At 41.6% G+C, this 17,773-nt stretch overlaps 1 protein-coding gene across 10 annotated transcripts in view; it reads left to right on the top strand.

Annotated features, from left to right (window-relative positions):
• Positions 1-17,773, top strand: part of KCNIP1 (potassium voltage-gated channel interacting protein 1) — a 288,428-nt gene that overhangs the window by 264,081 nt on the left and 6,574 nt on the right. For 8 of the 10 annotated variants that reach the window (XM_042024433.1, XM_042024482.1, XM_042024489.1 and 5 more), the window contains 6 exons: positions 4,689-4,813; positions 11,082-11,151; positions 13,899-13,969; positions 15,635-15,742; positions 16,679-16,783; positions 17,333-17,395. In XM_042024433.1, coding sequence (XP_041880367.1) covers positions 4,689-4,813; positions 11,082-11,151; positions 13,899-13,969; positions 15,635-15,742; positions 16,679-16,783; positions 17,333-17,395 — 542 coding nt within the window. The remainder of the gene's footprint in view (positions 1-4,688; positions 4,814-11,081; positions 11,152-13,898; positions 13,970-15,634; positions 15,743-16,678; positions 16,784-17,332; positions 17,396-17,773) is intronic. The other 2 variants (XM_042024425.1, XM_042024446.1) reach the window with 2 other exon arrangements.

A 17,773-nucleotide genomic window follows, 5' to 3' on the forward strand; every position in this document is an offset into this window, starting at 1 on the left:
TTAAGCTGGGCCTACATTGGAGTAAGATTACCACAGGTGATTCTACCAGACCCAGACCTCATTCCCCACTATTAAAGCAGCCACAAAACTATGGGAAGAAATGAATTCTCACTCAGGAAATGCTACATCCCATTCTTCCATTTTTAAACACATTGTAAGGAAAACAGCTAAGAGAATGTTCTGTACTGGCTAAACAATCTTCAGCCTAGGACACAACTCAGTGCAGCCAACTGGCATGGAAGGGATTCATCCCGGGATGATTTCAACAAGTGTTGGAACTAAAACCAGAAAAAGAATAAATTATCATTTATCAGTACCTGTAAGCAGAAGAAACCTTCTGCATTAGTTACTGCTTCCACCTAATTAGTGAGTACAGAGAACCCAAAAAAAAAAAAAAAAAAAAAAAAAAAAAAAAAAAAAAAAAAAAAAATCATGCTTTGAGATCCAGAGTAATAAATTGGGACCTATTTGCCAAGGCTCAAGCTTTCACTAAGCAGCTGGATGGTACCCAGCCCCTGGGTCGCGTGTCTCAATCAGCAGGGCAGGGATGTCCTTGCAGCTCAGAACGGATAAGGATGCTGTAAGCACCAGCTGGGGGGGTGACCACACTCACCCCTTGCAGTGGGTGCGGTCAGTCCCAAGGTCTGTTCATGCATTTGTGAATTGAAGGAGAAGCAAATTAACTTTAAACCAACAGCAAGGTTGTTTCCCTCGCTCAAATATCTTTGGATGTGCAGCAAACTGTAAACAAAGCAAAACTGAGGAAGAATATGGTATTAGATAAAATATCTTAACATCATTCCTATCAAAAGTTTAAATTTGCATGTGTTTATGTATATACACTTTTGCTTGCACTCACCACCCTACAGTGAGCTTCAGTTTAATAAAACTCTAGTGGTTATAAATGCAAGAGCTCATATTTCATACAGTGACAGCTCTGAAGAGCTGGAGGGACTGAGCCAGAATGATAATGAAAATGTAAATAAAAGGAAATACAATACCCATGATAAAAAGTGAGGGCAGAGGAGGAAGTGCCAATCTCCTGTTTTGCCACTGCAGTTTCTGTGGTTAATTTATAGGTTATCAGGGAATAGAAGAAAAAGGTTGAAAAGAGCTGACTTGAGAGCAAGCACTGAAAAGAAACAAATCGCGAAAAAATAAAATCTTTGTGGAGGGTGAGGACTAATGAGTTGGAAGCAATCAGTTTGCACAGAAGAGCAGTTTGTGTCCTCAGGTCTGGCTTCAGGTCCCTCCTGCTCTGCGCTATGCCCTCTGCAGCCTTGGCCAGGAAGGGAAGAAGGATGAACAGGGATGTTGCTGAAGGAAAACCTTTGAATATGGGATGACAACTGTGTGTTAAATGTGGTGAACGTGACGGAGGGGTGTTTGATCTGTGAGGCCTATTAATGTGAAGCTGATTACTCCTAAAAGAAGTTTTACCACGATACATGGAAAATAGCTCTTCATTGGCAAGTGATAGACAAAATGGCCTATTTTCTGTGGTGATGTTCCAAAAAATGCTCAGGACTGCTCTGCTGCACTGGAGCCTGTTCCTGAAGGGCAGCTTCTGCCATTTTTAAGTGTGTTCACTGGAAAATGATTGGTCTGGCAACAATTTGAGTGTCCCCTTGGCCAGATCTAAAGCTTCATGAATTCTTTTGCTTAGTTTTAAAATACTTCCCTTGGGAGAGGAAGAGGGAGCAGATGAAAATATTAACCCACAGGGAACCGTCAGATCCTCTTCAGAGACAGATTTTAACATAGATTCTGGATTAGGGAACAAAGGAAAAAATAGAGTGTCCCTTTGCAAGGGATACATTTCTCATCATTTTCTTTCTGAAGTTTGATGTAGAAAAAGGAGAAACATTTCTCAGCATGGTAGATAGAATCAAACATACAAGGATAATCTGGCTTATTCTTAACATAGAAATATCTGCCCTGTGGAACCTAAGCTCATGAGCTGACTGTTGGGAAAGTCTATTCTTGCAGAATAAGCTAAAGGAGATGAGTGCCACTCTTTTGAAGTAATGACTCACTGAATGAGATCAGTACTGTCAAAAGACAAGAATCATTATTAAAGTACAGCATTCACCAAGTAATATTTTATTCAAGAATATTTTGGAAAAAAATAATTCCAAGACCCTAATTTTGGGTCTGCTTGTGTAAAGGGCATCTAGACAACTCTGAGTTTTGAGCTGTAATTCTGTAGATTTTGTTTAAAGCTATTGTGGAGCTCTGTGGCAAGTTTTGCACAAGCGAGACCTTTTTCTTTAACTACTTGTTTTTTAGAATACTAACACAAATTCCAGTAAGTGTTTTTAAAAACTGTCTGCTTAAGAAGGAGGTGGAAAAGTATATGGCAAATACAATACCCACAAAAAATTAGTCATATCAAAATGCCTTTGCAAAGAGTAAGACTTTTCTCAGCTGAATCTTTCCTGGCTCTGTGGAAACCATCTGAACCTCCACGTTGTAGGGGCATAAGTAAAAGCAAGTGTGAGAGTGTTTCAACAGGCTGGCTTCCCCCTTCAGCCTCACCCTGTAGGCTGCATAGATAATTCTTTTTTATCCCACTCTCTGTTAAATCACGTTATAGGATATAAAGAGTAGTTGGCCACTGCGTTACACTTACAGTTTACATTGACTGAAATTGTAAAGAACTTTAGGGTGGCTCAAGCAACAGGAAATGTGGGTGAAAAGCTGAGCATGTTCAGCTGGTCAAAGAGCAGAGAAAGCCTCCAAGTCCTGCTTGTGCAGCAGAAAAACAAATGCCTGCCAAGGTCCTGTGTAAACTGCTGGTGGCATCGGGCGCAGCGGGGATGTGTGGGAGGGGAGCCAGGTTATGTGCATTTGTTAAGGAAAAAGTTCAGGTGATTTACGGTTAACTAAAGGTAACTAGAAAGCTATTTCCTGTACAATGTATAGACTAGTGATGGATTTCCCTAACCTGGCTCCCTTTTAAATGGATTTTCTCTCTTTTTTTCAACCAGTCATTTCTCTTCCCTCATTTTAAAGAAGTTCCCACATTTTTCTCTCTTTACAGCTTCTGCATTCCTTCATTTTGAGGCATTAATTCTCTTGCAAAGAAAATGGCTTTCCCCCCTTATTTCACATTACTTTTTCTTTTTACTGTAGCAGACATCCTTTTTCATCTCCTTTATTCTAACAGGAGCTGTAATTTTTAGACTCTTCATTTTCCCTTTGTGTGGGGAAGGTGAGTCCTTCAGGCTTCTTTTGGCCACTTGCCAGCCTTCAGTCCCTTTTTCTGCACCAGCTGATACTCTGCTCCTGTCCCATGCTGTTACAGCCTCTCACCTTTATTCCCCTGCTGTGCAAGGGACCTTCAGAACAGTATTTAGGAATGCATTTTATCTGTTCAAGGCCTCCAAATGCTGACTGTGATGATGCAGATGTGGCGGATTAGGAGGATGGCTGAATTCACCAACATTTTGAACCAATTTCTTAGTACTGGCAAAATGAACCAATGTTAATTAACCATTAGCACTTACTGACATGTGCCCTCTGTTAATAACATTCAATTTAATATATGTATATGTATGTCTATGTATGTGTGTGTGTGCGTATATATATCTCTGAAGAATTAGTTAACTTATGAAAATACACCTTTGGGCTGGTCTGTTCTTTCACTAAGCCAGTCTGCTCTGAATTCATGCCTTTCCTCCACTCAGAGTGACTATTTCCTTGCAAATTTCTATTTAAGTTGTTGTCTTACAGCAGAAGTTACTATATTATGCTTGAGCCAAATAACCTAAAATGTTTTTACAAGGCATGAATTGTGCAGTTTTGACAATAAAGGCAGTGTTTGCTTTTATGCCAAGCAACTTTTGGATGTGGATTGGATTTTCATGTCAGCTGAAGGCTGGATCTGGTCCTTGAAGTTTAGAGAATCTCAAACTGACAGACATTAAGTATCTGTATATTTGGGCATTGCATATGCTCCTGGAGGATGGGCTTGACAGGGGAAAACATGCTTCAAAAATGAGGTGAGGTTATGGTAATACAGGGTATGACAGATCTCAAGTATTTTTCTTCCTTGCAGAAGAACACTCTCTTGAGTAAGATGCATATAAGTGTTTTCATTTGCTATCTCTTACCCCAAAAAGTCCATGTAAATTCAGGCTGAATTCATTCCAGATTCTGCAAGTGTGGACAAAATTTGAATTTCTCCTAGGACTAAAGTGACCTTCACTGTCTCTAGAGCAAGCTTTTTGGTTAGCACACAGAAGAGTTTCCCTCACTGTTTACCCTCAGTATAATGTCGTTGTCTAATATGCCTGAGCATGTCTGCTCTCTCAGATATATTTGCACAGCTTTCTTTAAAGCCAGTTCTTTGAAAGTGCTATTCCTCCATGCTGTTTCGATATTTAAGTATGAAATGTCTGTGGTTGCCTTTTGGAGCAATGTGTCTGCTGCTGCCTTTCTGCTCTCACCACCATTTTGGCTTCATGAATGGGCAGCTAATTGGCAGCCCAGTAAGAAATGTGAGCTGTTGCTTTACTCCTACGGCTTTTATTTTGCTTTCAAGAGGTTGAAAACAGTTATACAGATCAGTTCTGTTGGTGGTTTCTTTTTAATCTGTTGCTCTTGAAATCCAGTCTGTCCTATCTATCATGTTAAAAGAGCAAAGGTAACGACCAAAATAAATATTTTCCTGTCTTCTCTTTCAGATAAAATTGAAGATGAATTAGAAATGACTACAGTGTGCCATAGACCCGAGGGACTGGAACAGCTTGAAGCACAAACCAATTTCACTAAAAGAGAACTTCAAGTTCTTTACAGAGGATTTAAAAATGTAAGAACAGTATTGCAGTGAACAGAGTCTAATATGTATGTCCCCACCAGCTTCAACTGCTCAGCTCGATTTTGTATTATTCCCCTGCTAAACATTAGTAGTTTTGTATTAGATCTCCCTTACCACAGCAAAATGAGCACAATCTGCCTCTCCATCTAATATTTATGACGCTGCAATCTGCCTAAAACTGGGTTTGGATGAATATTCAGCACATAATGGTCTCATTAAACTTGTTCCCCAAATGTCAGCAGGGACACTTCAATTTCCTCAGCTGTGCCAGCACTTGAAGATAACCTGAAAGTGTTTTTATGGCTACTTACTTTAACCTTGTTGTCATCTCCTCTTGTTCAAATATAAGTGGTACGGTTCACTCATGATTAGCTGCCCAGGACAGAGATTTTATCCCTTCTCTAGCTGCAGAAATCTTGCTTTTGTAGTAGGATCTCAGCAGAGCACTTTAGGACTTTAAGGTCCTGCATAGTAAGTAGGGAATAAGACTGGAGTGGCAGGAGCCAAAGAGAAATCAAAAGTTAAATGTGTATTAAGACTGAGGAGACAAGAGAGAGGCTGCAGATTTCTGGGAAAGCAGGCACCAATGCCAGCTGGCATGACTGGGTGTGCAGAACAGCTCCGTGCCCATCCTTGTGAGCCACCATTCCAGCCAGGCTCCCTGGAGCAGGGAGGCTGCAGCTCCTGAGCCTCAGCCTGCTTCTGCTGCCACTCAGGGGCTCCTCACAATAAGGAGAAATGGATGGGGAATGTTGAGGCTACATGGAGCAGATGCTTTATGGACCTTGAAGATTCAGTACTCATTACATGTTTGCCTGAGGGTCAGGATTTAGTCACCCAGGTGGTTTGTGCCAGCTGATGTTTTAATGATGATTAACAGGTCAGAATTGAGCTGGCTCAATAAACATAGAGTGGTTTTTAAGTTGTCTTGCAGGACAGCTCCAGCATTCAACGACCATCACAGCAAAATGCTGACATTTCTCAGAAAGTCAAGTCTATTGGGTAAAAACTTGTCAAAAGAAAGCTGAGCTACCTTAAACACAGGCAGATCTGAGGGAACCTGCTGGACTTTGAGAAGGGCCTTTCTTTTTTGACAGATTTTTGGAATTTGATCTAATCACATTTCCGGTGTACATTTGACTTTTCCAAGGAGTCTGGTGGTTTTACCCTTTATTTCACTGCTCACCTAAGTGGGCCAAAGTGCAGCTCAGCTTTCTGTATTTTTGTTTGGTGCACATGGCATATTTGTGCAGCCTTTGCTGCATGTAAGAGGTCATTTCACATGTGAAGTTTTCTAACTGAACACTGATATCTCCTCATGCTTTCAGCAGCCAGCAGGAAATCATATGGCTTTTGAGACAGAGCTTGGCAGGTTAACACCCAGATATGACATGACTGCCTACAGCAGGGGATTAAACCTAGTTTTGCTAAGATCTCTACAGAGCCTTCTGTATCGCTGTCAGGTGGGAATCCTGTGTGGGAGAGCTCTGCTCTGTGCTGGGAGGATTTGCAGATGCAAACCAGTGAGGCAGACTTGGGTCACTCTCAGCACACAGGACATTTACCTCTTGTCCTTCCCAATTTTGCTATCACTTTGCACAACAGAGGCATTACCTCCCAGGGAAAGAGTGGCAGACAAGTGCCACTTGTGACCTAAACCTAGGATGTCACTGAAGGTCTTGGTATTAATTGGCAGTGCTGGCAAGGTCTTGGTTTATATCTGGATATTAGGACAAAGCAGGCTGTTTTTATCCAACTGCTCTGCACACAATATGCACAATAAATACACACAAGGAAGTTTCATATCTAAGGTTTAAACTGACATGAAAGTGCAGCTTTAACATTGGTAGTCTGCAAATCATGGTTTCAATGGGATGAGTAATTACGCACAGGAGGCAAACTGGCTCAGCTGTTACCATATTTGCTATTGTACCAAACCGTCTGTTCTTTGGGATGATGTTACAGTGCCATCTGGAGATTTCAAATCCCTGTGGGAATACAGTCATTTTCCTCTCTGGCTTGTACTTACTGCTTGCTCTCAGTGATTGCACAGGTCCTGTTTAATCACAAGGCAGCACCTGGATAATCACAGAGCCATCTGCAGGAACTTGTATTGGGCACAGAAGGATTGAAGTCCTGGCTGCAGAGGATTTGGTGTGCAGGAACAAGGATGGTGTTCCACCAAAGGCAGCTCAGCACAGCCTGGGGTGGCCTCTGGACTAGTGCCCTGTCTGACCAGGGTCCTAATTCTCAGTACCTTTAAACCTGTTCTTCCTTTGTCTCTGAATTCTGTTCCCCCACTCCCTCCAAATCGTCTCAGTCTTCACCTGGTGTGTCACTGGTCTGTTCTGGTGTTTTTGCACCAGACTGATGGAGGCTGCTAATAAATTCATGTCCAGAGAAGCCGAGCACACTAATCAGGCCTGTGTTATTGCTGCCTGGCAAAATGTCCCCTCTCTTTGCCTTCAGCTTGCATTTTCATTTGTGAAAGGGTGCCACCCTCCAGCATCTCTTGATTCTAGGACCAACATTTCACATTTATCTTAGCAGTTGCCTCTGCTCGAAGGATTCTGCATTATGTGAATAGTCTCTTTTGCACTTCAGAGCTGTCTCAGACGGGAGCCAGACTAATGTGAGGTGTTTGGTCCCATCTTTTTGGTTGGGATTCTACGAGAGCAAAGAAACAGGCAAACCCAGCAGAACCTCTGGTGGGTCTTGCTTTGGCACAACTTAACAAAAGAAAATGTGATACCTTCTGTCGACAAAACCACCAGAATTGTTTGAGCTAAACAGCTATATCAGCACAGGAACAAAATGGCCATGAATAGGCACAGGCTGGAATTAGAAGAAAGTTTCTGCCCCCCAGAGGAGTAAAGTTTGGTGAGCAGTTGTGGAAGTGCAGGGAGGGAGAGCAAGAAAGTATTTTTATGATGAAAACTGATAAATTGATGTCTAATGAAGTGACCAACAATACAGAGATTTGAGTTCAGTAATTCAGGATCTTCCATTTCAGCCATGTTTCTAATGGCTTACATTCTTTGGAATTGAGTACATGGATTTGAAGAAACTGGGGGGTTTGTGGGATTTTTTTGGTCAGTTTGGGGGGGTTTGGGCTGTTAGGGGAAATACTTGTTGGCTGCAAGGGATAATTTCTTAATACTGAATCAGGAAACAGACAACCCAAATAACTGAGGGGCTGCTGGAGACATCCTTACCTTGCTTTAGTGTGAGTATTTTAGCAAATCTGTAACGAAGTGTAGTATGAGATGTAATTGTAACAAAGCAGAATTATGGAGATTAAAGTGAGCAGTACAAGCGAGGGAGAAATGTTCTGATACTTTAATAATCCCCAAAACATCTCCAAAGTGGAGAACATAGAGCAACAAAATACATGGGATGTTTGAGTGTTTAGAGATGCAAATCTGAATTGTGGATTTGTCTGTGGTCAGCTAACTTACTACCTCTAATTTAGCGAAATGTGACCCCTGAGTACTCGTCCTGATGTTCTGGCCAGGTGAACTGAGGAGGGTCCGACAGGCAGGTTAGGCTCAGCTCCCCTGTGGTCTCTCCATCTCTGCTTTGCACACCCCTGAAAGCAATCAGTGAAGTTTATTTCTGATTCCAGCAGAAGAAAAATGCAACTCCTGTTTTATTTTTCCTTTGGTTTTGTGGGTTGGTGTGTTTGGTTTTTGTGTGGATTCAGCTCCTTTGTGGTTTAGTGATTTAAAAGCAGCATGAAAGGGTAAGTTCAGATGCATAGCTCATGCTGCCAAGCATGATAGTCAGCCCTCAGAAAATGAGGGGTTTGTTCTGTGCTTGACCACAATATAAAAAAAGTTCACTGTTCGACATTTTTAAGGAATTCATCGGTTAAGGAAATGAGAGGTGTTAACCTAAAACCCTGCTATCAAAGGAAGGCCTTATGAATACTACAGTGAAGGACTGTGCTTTTTCTTACTGACAAGAATTTTTTCTTGAATGAGTGAACCTTTATTAACTTCAGTGGAATTTAAACTAACACTAAGCTTACCTGCTCTGTTTCACAAGAGAGATTTCTTTCGAGTCAGCAGAATTAAATGGTACTATAGCACTAATGAGGCCTCTTGAGCATTATTTGGCTCTTATAAAACAAAAATTGTGATCAATTAACTGCAAATGAATTGGTAGTAGCATATGTGTCTGAAAACAATCCAGTTATGGAGAGCTAAATGGGCTGATCGATGTCAGCGCTGCCTCTCCCCAGCACTCCTAGGGCTGTGATGCAAACTTTCTTTTGGCTTCCAGATGGAGCATCAGAAGCAATAAGGATCATGTAGAAATTCAGAAAATTAAGCGGGCCCAATGGCTAAAACTGCCAGGATAGCCCTTACCCCTGTGAGAGAGCACAGGCAGCAGCAGCCACATGCCCATCTCTGGTAATAATAGGGAAAGGAGCCCAGGGACTCTGCAATTGTGGGAAGCATAGAGAAAAAAATGATCAGTCCCTCATCTACAAACCGTCTTTCAGCACGTGTGTTTCAGCACATTGTTGTATTTTCAAGAGGAGAGAAGGAAATAGATCTCTGTGTGTCTGGCCAGTAGCACTGTGCTGGAAAGTTTGGGCAGGTTGTGCTAGGCTTGGTTTTAAAAAGAATGACAGTTTGGTGTAATACTCTGCAAGGGCCCTTTGTGATCTTGTAGCAACAGCACTTCAGTGACCAAGGAGAACACTTCTACCCAAGAATGGCTGTGAATATGATACTTGGTCTGATCGATGATTAAAAGATACCATAAATAAATATCAGATTATTTATTTAATGTATGTTAGCTTACAAGCTTCAGAAAACATGAACATCTAGGAAATATTTGGGAGAATCTCTTATGGTAGATGTTAGCTTCTACTTAATTATTCTTCTTTTGATGATTTCTACTTTAAAAATGAAAAGGTGACCACTTTTCTCATGATAAGGAAACCAGGCAATGGGTGTTTTATGAGGAGGTTTGGAACAGTTTGAGAATACTCATCTAACCAGGAACCTTGCAACCTACAAAATCACAAGTGGCACATAGAAAAATTGTCAGATCGACTGTTTGCTTGCTCTCTCTAAACAGCAGTTCAGGACTATCAGGCACAGTAGTAGGAGTCAGGTTCCAAGAATGGAAGCTGGGGATTCCTTGTGCAGAGGGTTATATCCTGTGAAGTTCTCTGCTGAAGGATCTGTGTTAAAGTGAGGCAGGAATCACAGCATGTCACAGAGAAAGGGATGCGTGGAGTGTGTATAGTGCCAGGAACATAGGAACTTTCTTGATCCCAAATTTGCCCTTCAGCTCAATATAAGCATCAAGCCAAGCTATATGTGCCAGTTTTGTGAATTTGGTGAGAGGGAGTTAGCCTGCTCAGATAATCCATCTCAAGCATGTCCTACCAGCAGGAACAGTGTTCTTGCTCCCTCCTCCCTCCCTGATGGGAGGTTGGGGAATTAAATGGCTGAGTGGGGTCAGTGCTACAGCAGGGCACAGACCCCAGCGGTCTCTGTTGATCAGTGGCTCTGAAAGTGGGAGGAAGCTGACTTTTGTGTGTCTGTAATTCTGTGCTCTGTGAAAAAGGCTCAGTGCTGTGGTGACTTTATTGGTTTGCTCTGGTTTAGTTTTCAAAATTGGTTGATAGGCAAATTTGAGGAATAGTGCCATCAACTGGGAAATATTTTCTATAACTGAAAACATCACATAGTTAGATAGCAGTGCCCAAGACTCTATAATGTGTTATAGCAGCACTGACCTGGTGGGGGGTGTTTATTAATAAGTTTTGTTTGTAAGGACTTGCTAGTGTACTATGGACTGTTCACCTCTGTGGATCTGGAGTCAGGCTTCTGGCCACAGTCTGCTGCTGAGGATTAATGATTCATACCTGTGAAGGCATTAGACAGGGAGGTGTTAACTGGCATGAACGTTATTTGTAATAATTAGATGACAGCTTGATATGAGAGAGGTCATGAGCTGCCTTTCTAGGTCATTCTATAAAACAGCAATGAAACTGCTGAAAACACAGTTAGAAATGTTAATAATGGTGAACCAACTTTGTGAGATGCTTAAGATGAAATTGCAGCTTGAATTACTTTAATTTCTCCAGCTGCATAGCCTGTGCATGCAGAGCACTGTGAGAACAGGAAGATGATTGTTTCATTGCTCTCTTTGGGCTTGTACCGTTTTGCAAATGAACCTTTACAAAGCTGGGTTTTACTTGATTCTTTTTCTCTCTCTCTTTTTTGTTTTCCAACAGGAATGTCCTAGTGGTGTTGTTAATGAAGAAACATTCAAACAGATCTATGCACAGTTTTTTCCTCATGGAGGTAAGTGGAGTGCTTTGTGCCTGTCAGGGCTCTTGAAGCCTTACCATTGCCTACTGCCAGCTGTCTGCAAAACTGCTGCAGATCATCTGTGCAAGGAATGGGAATTGAGCTTAAGCTTTGAGGGTTTTAGACAGAAACACAAACATCAAGATAATAAAATTTTAGGCCCTTTGAACAGTTATTTCACATAGAAAAACCCCACTGAAGATTGCCCCTCAATGTCAGCTCTTTATTCCCCAGGTCCAAAATAGAAACTGGGGGTTGATGCTTTGTTCTGTACTGACTTTCTGTTGGCAGAAAGTGAAATTGCTTCCCCTCAGTGCATCTTTGCTTCCCTGCTGTTGGACTGCTGGGCATGTAGTGTCTAGCACAGAAGGATCCCAGACTTCTTTCTGGCCTGAACATTAATCAAAACTTCCTTAAAATTCTTAAAGCAGATTTTAGTTGATAAGGAAACTCCTGGCTACCTGAAATGATCATTTTTGGTGTTTATGTGACTGAGTCATGTCATGTATGGGCATATTAAAGTATTGTATTAACTCTCTCAAATGATACATGTTCTTGCCTTTAAAAAACATCAATCATCTATGTATTCTTCTAATTGGATATGTTCTGTGGGGATGCTGTTCTCAAATTGAAAAAAATGAGTCATTGGTTTAAGCAGCTTTTTAGCAAAAGATTAAGTATTTGAGGCTTTCCAAAAGATCCCACTCTGCAGTATCTGCAGAACACACTCCTTGGGGAATGATGACTGACCTTTCTGCGAAAGCGTATGTGTGCATGTGCATTTACTTAAAGAAGGTCATTAACAAGTGTTTTTTCGACTAAATGTCAAGATAAAACACATTATGCTTATGTTTTACAACCCATGTGACCTCAAAGATGTACACCTATAAAAAGTTTTCATTAAATTTCAGTATGAACTTGATGATTTCCTGTTGTGATTGCTTTTAGTTTTGTTACAAAATGCAACCAGACCATTTATTTATTTGTTTGTTTATTTATTGCAAAAATTAAGTATTTATAATTTTCATGAATTCCTGGATGTGGCTTTTGTTTCCAAGCTGAGTTCCAGTAACTCCAAGGAACTCCAGTTACCCCAATGAACTCCTTTAAGAGACACAGCTCAGGTGACTCCTTCCTTCCCATGTGTAAACACCAGTAGGCACAGAAGCTTCACTTTTTCATGGATAGATAACATTTTTTCCATTCTATTGAAGTTTTCAAAGACTTGTCTTTCTGTTTTCTGTGTGTTCCATTCCCTTGAGATTCCCTTGGTTAATGATGATGGAAATACAACCATGCTTAATAGTACAATGGGTCAATAGCAGATGGATTTTGTATTTTACATTGTTTTTTTTCACTTGGTTTCCAAACTATTTGTATAATCTTAGCTCACAAATCCTCAGAGTTTTTTACACTTTTATGGTTCTCTTCACAGATAAACTTGTACAACCTAGAGGTGGTAATGTAGCTCTGAATTATAAAAACCTTGGGCAATGTCATCCCACGCTTGTGTTATTTTTGTTAGGGCTCCTATCCTTGGCAGGTTTTAAGTTTTGCTATTCTGTCATCAAGTGATACAAGTGATTTAAGTATTTCTTAATGTACATGAAATAAGACCTCAGCTTATTCTTTTAGTTCATTGTTCAGTTTAGCTTAATAGGAGCTTTTAGTGGGACTGTGCCATACGTAATGTTGTGGTTTTCTTTTGGAGCTATTTTATTTCAGAATCCTTTTCTTAAAAATGTAGTACACAATTTTTTTTCCCTGAAGTCCAGTGCATTTTATCGTTATGAATGACAGTAACTTAACTATTTGATTTTTCTGCACAGTGTTACACTTTCTTGGATTTGAATAATGTGAGAGATCAAAGTAAGGAGATGATGGGTCATTCCACCTGGGCAGAACAGGCACCAGGCTTCACCTGAGTTCCGTGCATTGAATGCAGAGACTGAGGCTCGGCTGGTGCTGTGTGCCAGAGAGAATATAAGAGACAAGAAGTGCATGATTGCTCCAGAGCATAGCAGTGAACTAATTAGGGACTTTAATGTCAGTTACTTCCATCCTGTAAAGCTGAGCTTTAGTAATACAGGGAGCAGAGTGAATTGCCACCAGAGCAGAGACCAGGCCTCTGAAGGTCTTAAAGTTGCACACCTGTTGGATATTTATTCTGCATACCACTACTGTTATTCTGAGCTAACAGCCATCGTTCATGGGGCTATAGAGACTGTTCTCAATAGAAAAGGTTTCCTAAAACCAGCAGTTTAAGATTCAAAAGAAAGAAAATATGCCTCTAGGTGAGACTGCTCTCCAGCAGCTTCAAGTAACTGCAGCAAGACCCTTCTGAACCTAGGCATTTCCTTGGGGGGTCTCTGCCGTGTCTCCCACAAAACACAAAGCTAGAGAAAGGATGCTGCAGTCTGCAGTCACTCTTTGGTATTTTTGCTCTGTTTCCCACCATTTGAACCAGAGACACTCTGGGATGGTGGGGGATTTTCTGCTCGTTCTTTCAGGTACTGCCCCAAAATCCAAATAGTTTCTACTGTAATAAAAGCTTTTGCATTTCAAGGCTGTTTTGAGGGAGGGTGTCAGAATTTTGCAAGTCCATGTTAACATTTACTGGTTCACAGAATACCTGGCAATGCTTCAGGGTTGAATTATGTACAGAAGGAAAAGAAGCTCCTGACTTGTTTAGAACCATCAGTGTGTAATGAGCTGCTGTCCCTGCCCTTTGTGCCTTTCAGATGCCAGCATGTATGCACATTACCTCTTCAATGCCTTCGACACTGCACAGAATGGCTCAGTGAAGTTCGAGGTAATTGCTTTGCATCTTCCTTCCATGCCACTTTCTCAATTTTGTGTTTTTAAGCTTTTCTGTCCATTCTTCATTGCAAAGTAGTAGGACTTGTTGGATTAAAGGTTAGTGGTTTCAGTCTAAAGTCAGTTGATGTTTTCAAATCTGGTTCACTTTAGTTTATGCAGATGCACTTCCATGTGTCAGTAAAGAAGGATCTAGATTGTGCTAGTCAGGATCAGAGGGAGAAAGTGCAGAGGGTTATGTAGCAGAGAGGAGTGGCTGAGGAGAGTCCCATATGAAATGAGGTGAGAGACACAGATAACTTGCACCTTGTACCTTCTGCAGTCATCATGCATTGCATGTGTTGAGCAAGCATCTCAGGTACTTGGAAACTAAATGCACCGTTTAAATAAAAGGCCTGTTGCAGTGGCTACAAACAACCTCTCTTCATGCTCAGCCCATAGTTGTAGGAGCGCAGCAAAGGGGTATGTTAAGTCATAGACTTCTAGAGGATGAAATTCATAGTTTTGAAGACTATAAAACTCCTATAAAACTACAAATCATAGGCAGTCTTGCCTTTGCTGTCAAATGGCCAAAACCTCTGGTAATTTCCAGGTAAGACTGGGAAATGTGTTCATTCACTAAATGCAAAATGGGGGTGTTTCCATGTGCATCTGTGTGTCTCTGTGGTGAGGGCTGCAATGGGAGGTTTGCATGGGGCAGCTACCCAGTAGCTAAAGCTGTCTGGAAACCTAAACAGACTGAGAACAGAAAAATGCTGTTAAAATAACAAACAAACAAAAACAAACCTAGAAAGTGCTGAACTTTCATTCCTGGCAGGTCTGTCTCTTTACTGGTTGTCAAACCATGAGCATTTTGTCCCCTTTTTTTGTATTGTTCAACAAATTCAAATTCCTCTGAGCCTTGGCAAAAAGGAGCAGAGGTTTCTAAGCAGTGATGCACTGCCCCATGCAGAGCTCATGGAGGTGACTAAGGATATTAAATGAGTTATCAGGAACTGTGTAGCTCTGTTATCCTGAAGCTCTGCCTGTGCTAACAAACCCCTGTAACTATGCTGCTCTCGGTGCCTGAGGCACCGTGCAGTATAATTAATAAATCAAAGTTATCAGAAGCAGTAACTTTACTGTAAGCAAAAAAACCCAATTAAAATTATGTATGTCACAATGAGTAATTAGTGGTGGGAATCACAACTGATCAAGTCTGACAGATTTTACCAGAGAACAAAATCTAAGGCTTCTTGTGTCAGAGGAGTTCAGGATCATTCCATCTCTCAAGGTGGACATGGAGAAAATGCTGCATTTTCTCCCTTCTTTGCCAGCACCTCAATCTGGAGGTAAGAAAGCATCAGCTTCTACTTCCACAGGCACAGTCCAGCTGTGTTTAACCAGGTGGTGGCAATCTGAGTGACAGCTCCTTGCAGCAGGGGGGAGAAAGGCCACTGGAGCATCTGGCAGTGCTCTTAAAAACCAGACATCTTAGTGAATGCTTCAGCCGTTGAGTTCAGTCAGAGAGGACGCATTTTGGGAAAACGGAGCCAGAAGAGGTTGATAAGCATATGCTCCATCCTAAAAAAGATAAATCTTTTGACTGGCATTGTATAAAGAGGGTGACTTAGAAAAGGATGTTATGAAAATTCACACTTCTCTCTGTGCCTCAAACCAGGACTTTGTGATGGCATTGTCCATTCTGCTACGGGGAACTGTTCACGAAAAGCTGAGATGGACATTTAATCTGTATGACATAAATAAGGATGGCTATATAAACAAGGAGGTAAGGCTGTTTCTGACAAATGTGGTTGATTTTGGAAGAGAGAAATGATTGGGTTTTGTTGCAGAACACAATTAATTTTACATGCAGCTAATTAAATGCAAATCAGAATGGACTCAAGCATTTGTCTATGTCTAAGCAAAGTGCACTGTGATGTTATTGCATGATTTTCTAGACACATTTTCCTATATTATGGTACCTTTAATGAATTGTTTTAGCCAGGAGCAAAATCCTGGTTACAGCTCTGAGCCACATGACCCTTGAGAAGGGGAGGGTGACGGTGGCAATGATTGGTGACTGAGGCTCAAGGGCTTTCTTTCTGCACTGGGGGGCATCTGAAGCCCTACAAGCCTCCAGCACCACTCCCAAGCCCCGCATTTTCATCTGTTTTTATCTTCTTATCTGGTATTGCTTGTTCCCACTGTGGGAAGCCTTGGTTTTGAGCATGGTAACCTTGAATATGTGTCAAATACATCTTAGCCCGCTCGAACCCATTGTGCATCCCTGGAGGGTTTGCAGTTACTGCCACTGGTCGTGGAGCTGAGGGGCAATTTTTGCAAGGTGTGGGGAGGGACCAGATTCCCAGTTACAGCTGGGAATCTCCTGGCCCTGGAGGAGGCTCTTGGGACAGGGGTGGTGCCACAGCACAGAGCTGAGCACAGCCTTTGCTCCCAGCACCTGCCATGTCAGAGCCAGGCCAGGGGAGGGGAGGGAGCCCTGTGGGAGTCTGTGGCATAGCACAGACAGAGAAAAGCAGTTCTTTCTATAGGATGAGTTTGTGTGTCGGGGTACATCTGTCTCCATGCACATGTACAGGCATTCCAGGTGCTGGGTTGTAATAGGAGAAGGAGGGTGAAGAATAGGGCAGTACAAGACAGAATGGGATATCATTTCTCTTAATTTCCTTTTTGTGTTTGTGCTGGCATGCTGCTATGGCAGGAAATGATGGATATCGTAAAGGCAATTTATGATATGATGGGGAAATACACATATCCAGTGCTCAAGGAAGATGCACCAAGGCAGCATGTAGAAGTGTTTTTCCAGGTACCTGGTTTTTGATGGGATTTTCTTAACACTTGAGCTATGCACCGATAGACTTTCCTGTAAAGTTGAGTCTATACCTTGTTATATATTCCAAAATAAACCTTAGCAGCCATTCAGCCTAACACTACAGGGCCTGCTGATTTCCTGGTTCCAAATGTATCTCACTTGTCTCTCAGCCTGACCCTTTGCATTGTGATGTGCCACATCCAGTAAATCTGAAGCCTCTGCATGTGTTGCAGCCCTTCTGTGCTGCTTCTCTCAACTGCCCTTATGACTGACAGGAATGAGGGTGGGGGTCGGTCAGGCAGTGCATAAGTAAACAATGGAATAAGGACAGAGGTTCTGGTGTGTGTCGAGGAAGCAGCTGAAGATGACCTCAAAAGTGCTCCAAATCCCAGAGTAAACAAGTCCTTAGCAGTTGGCAATCCAGCATTGAGTCTGAGGTCTAAGCTTGTTAAGTCCCAGCTTTATTCAGGTTGCATCAACTAAGGTATTATAATGTAACAATAGTGTTACCAATGTAAACTAATTTTTTTTTTTTTTTTTCAGAAGATGGATAAAAACAAAGATGGAGTTGTAACTTTAGATGAGTTTATTGAATCATGTCAGGAGGTAAGGACTAAATTATAAGTGCAAGGAAAGATCTATCTCATGTCACATCATTTGCTTCCCTTTGGACAAACTCTGTTTGAAACAAGATGCTGCTCAGGATCCTGGGTTTTCTTTGCTCTGTGAAAAAAACAAAACAAAACAAAACAGTTTCAAGACTTGAGTTTCTGATGCTCTGTGAAGTCTGTGATTCAATAGTGAGGTAAGGTCAGGCAGAATATGGGAGATGATGTCTTCACATGCAGTGCTGGGACCAGTGCTTTTGTGTTCCTGAGTGGACTGCAGCGCCTAATTCTATAGACAAGCAGACAACTGTAGAAAAAGCTCTTAACTACCTTAGGTTTTTTGGGGGGCGTTTTTTTGTTTGGTTGGGGGTGTTTT

Source organism: Corvus kubaryi, unplaced genomic scaffold (assembly GCF_017639235.1).
Source record: "Corvus kubaryi isolate FWS band 111438036 unplaced genomic scaffold, C.kubaryi_AGA036_p1.0 128, whole genome shotgun sequence".
Lineage (NCBI taxonomy): Eukaryota > Metazoa > Chordata > Aves > Passeriformes > Corvidae > Corvus > Corvus kubaryi.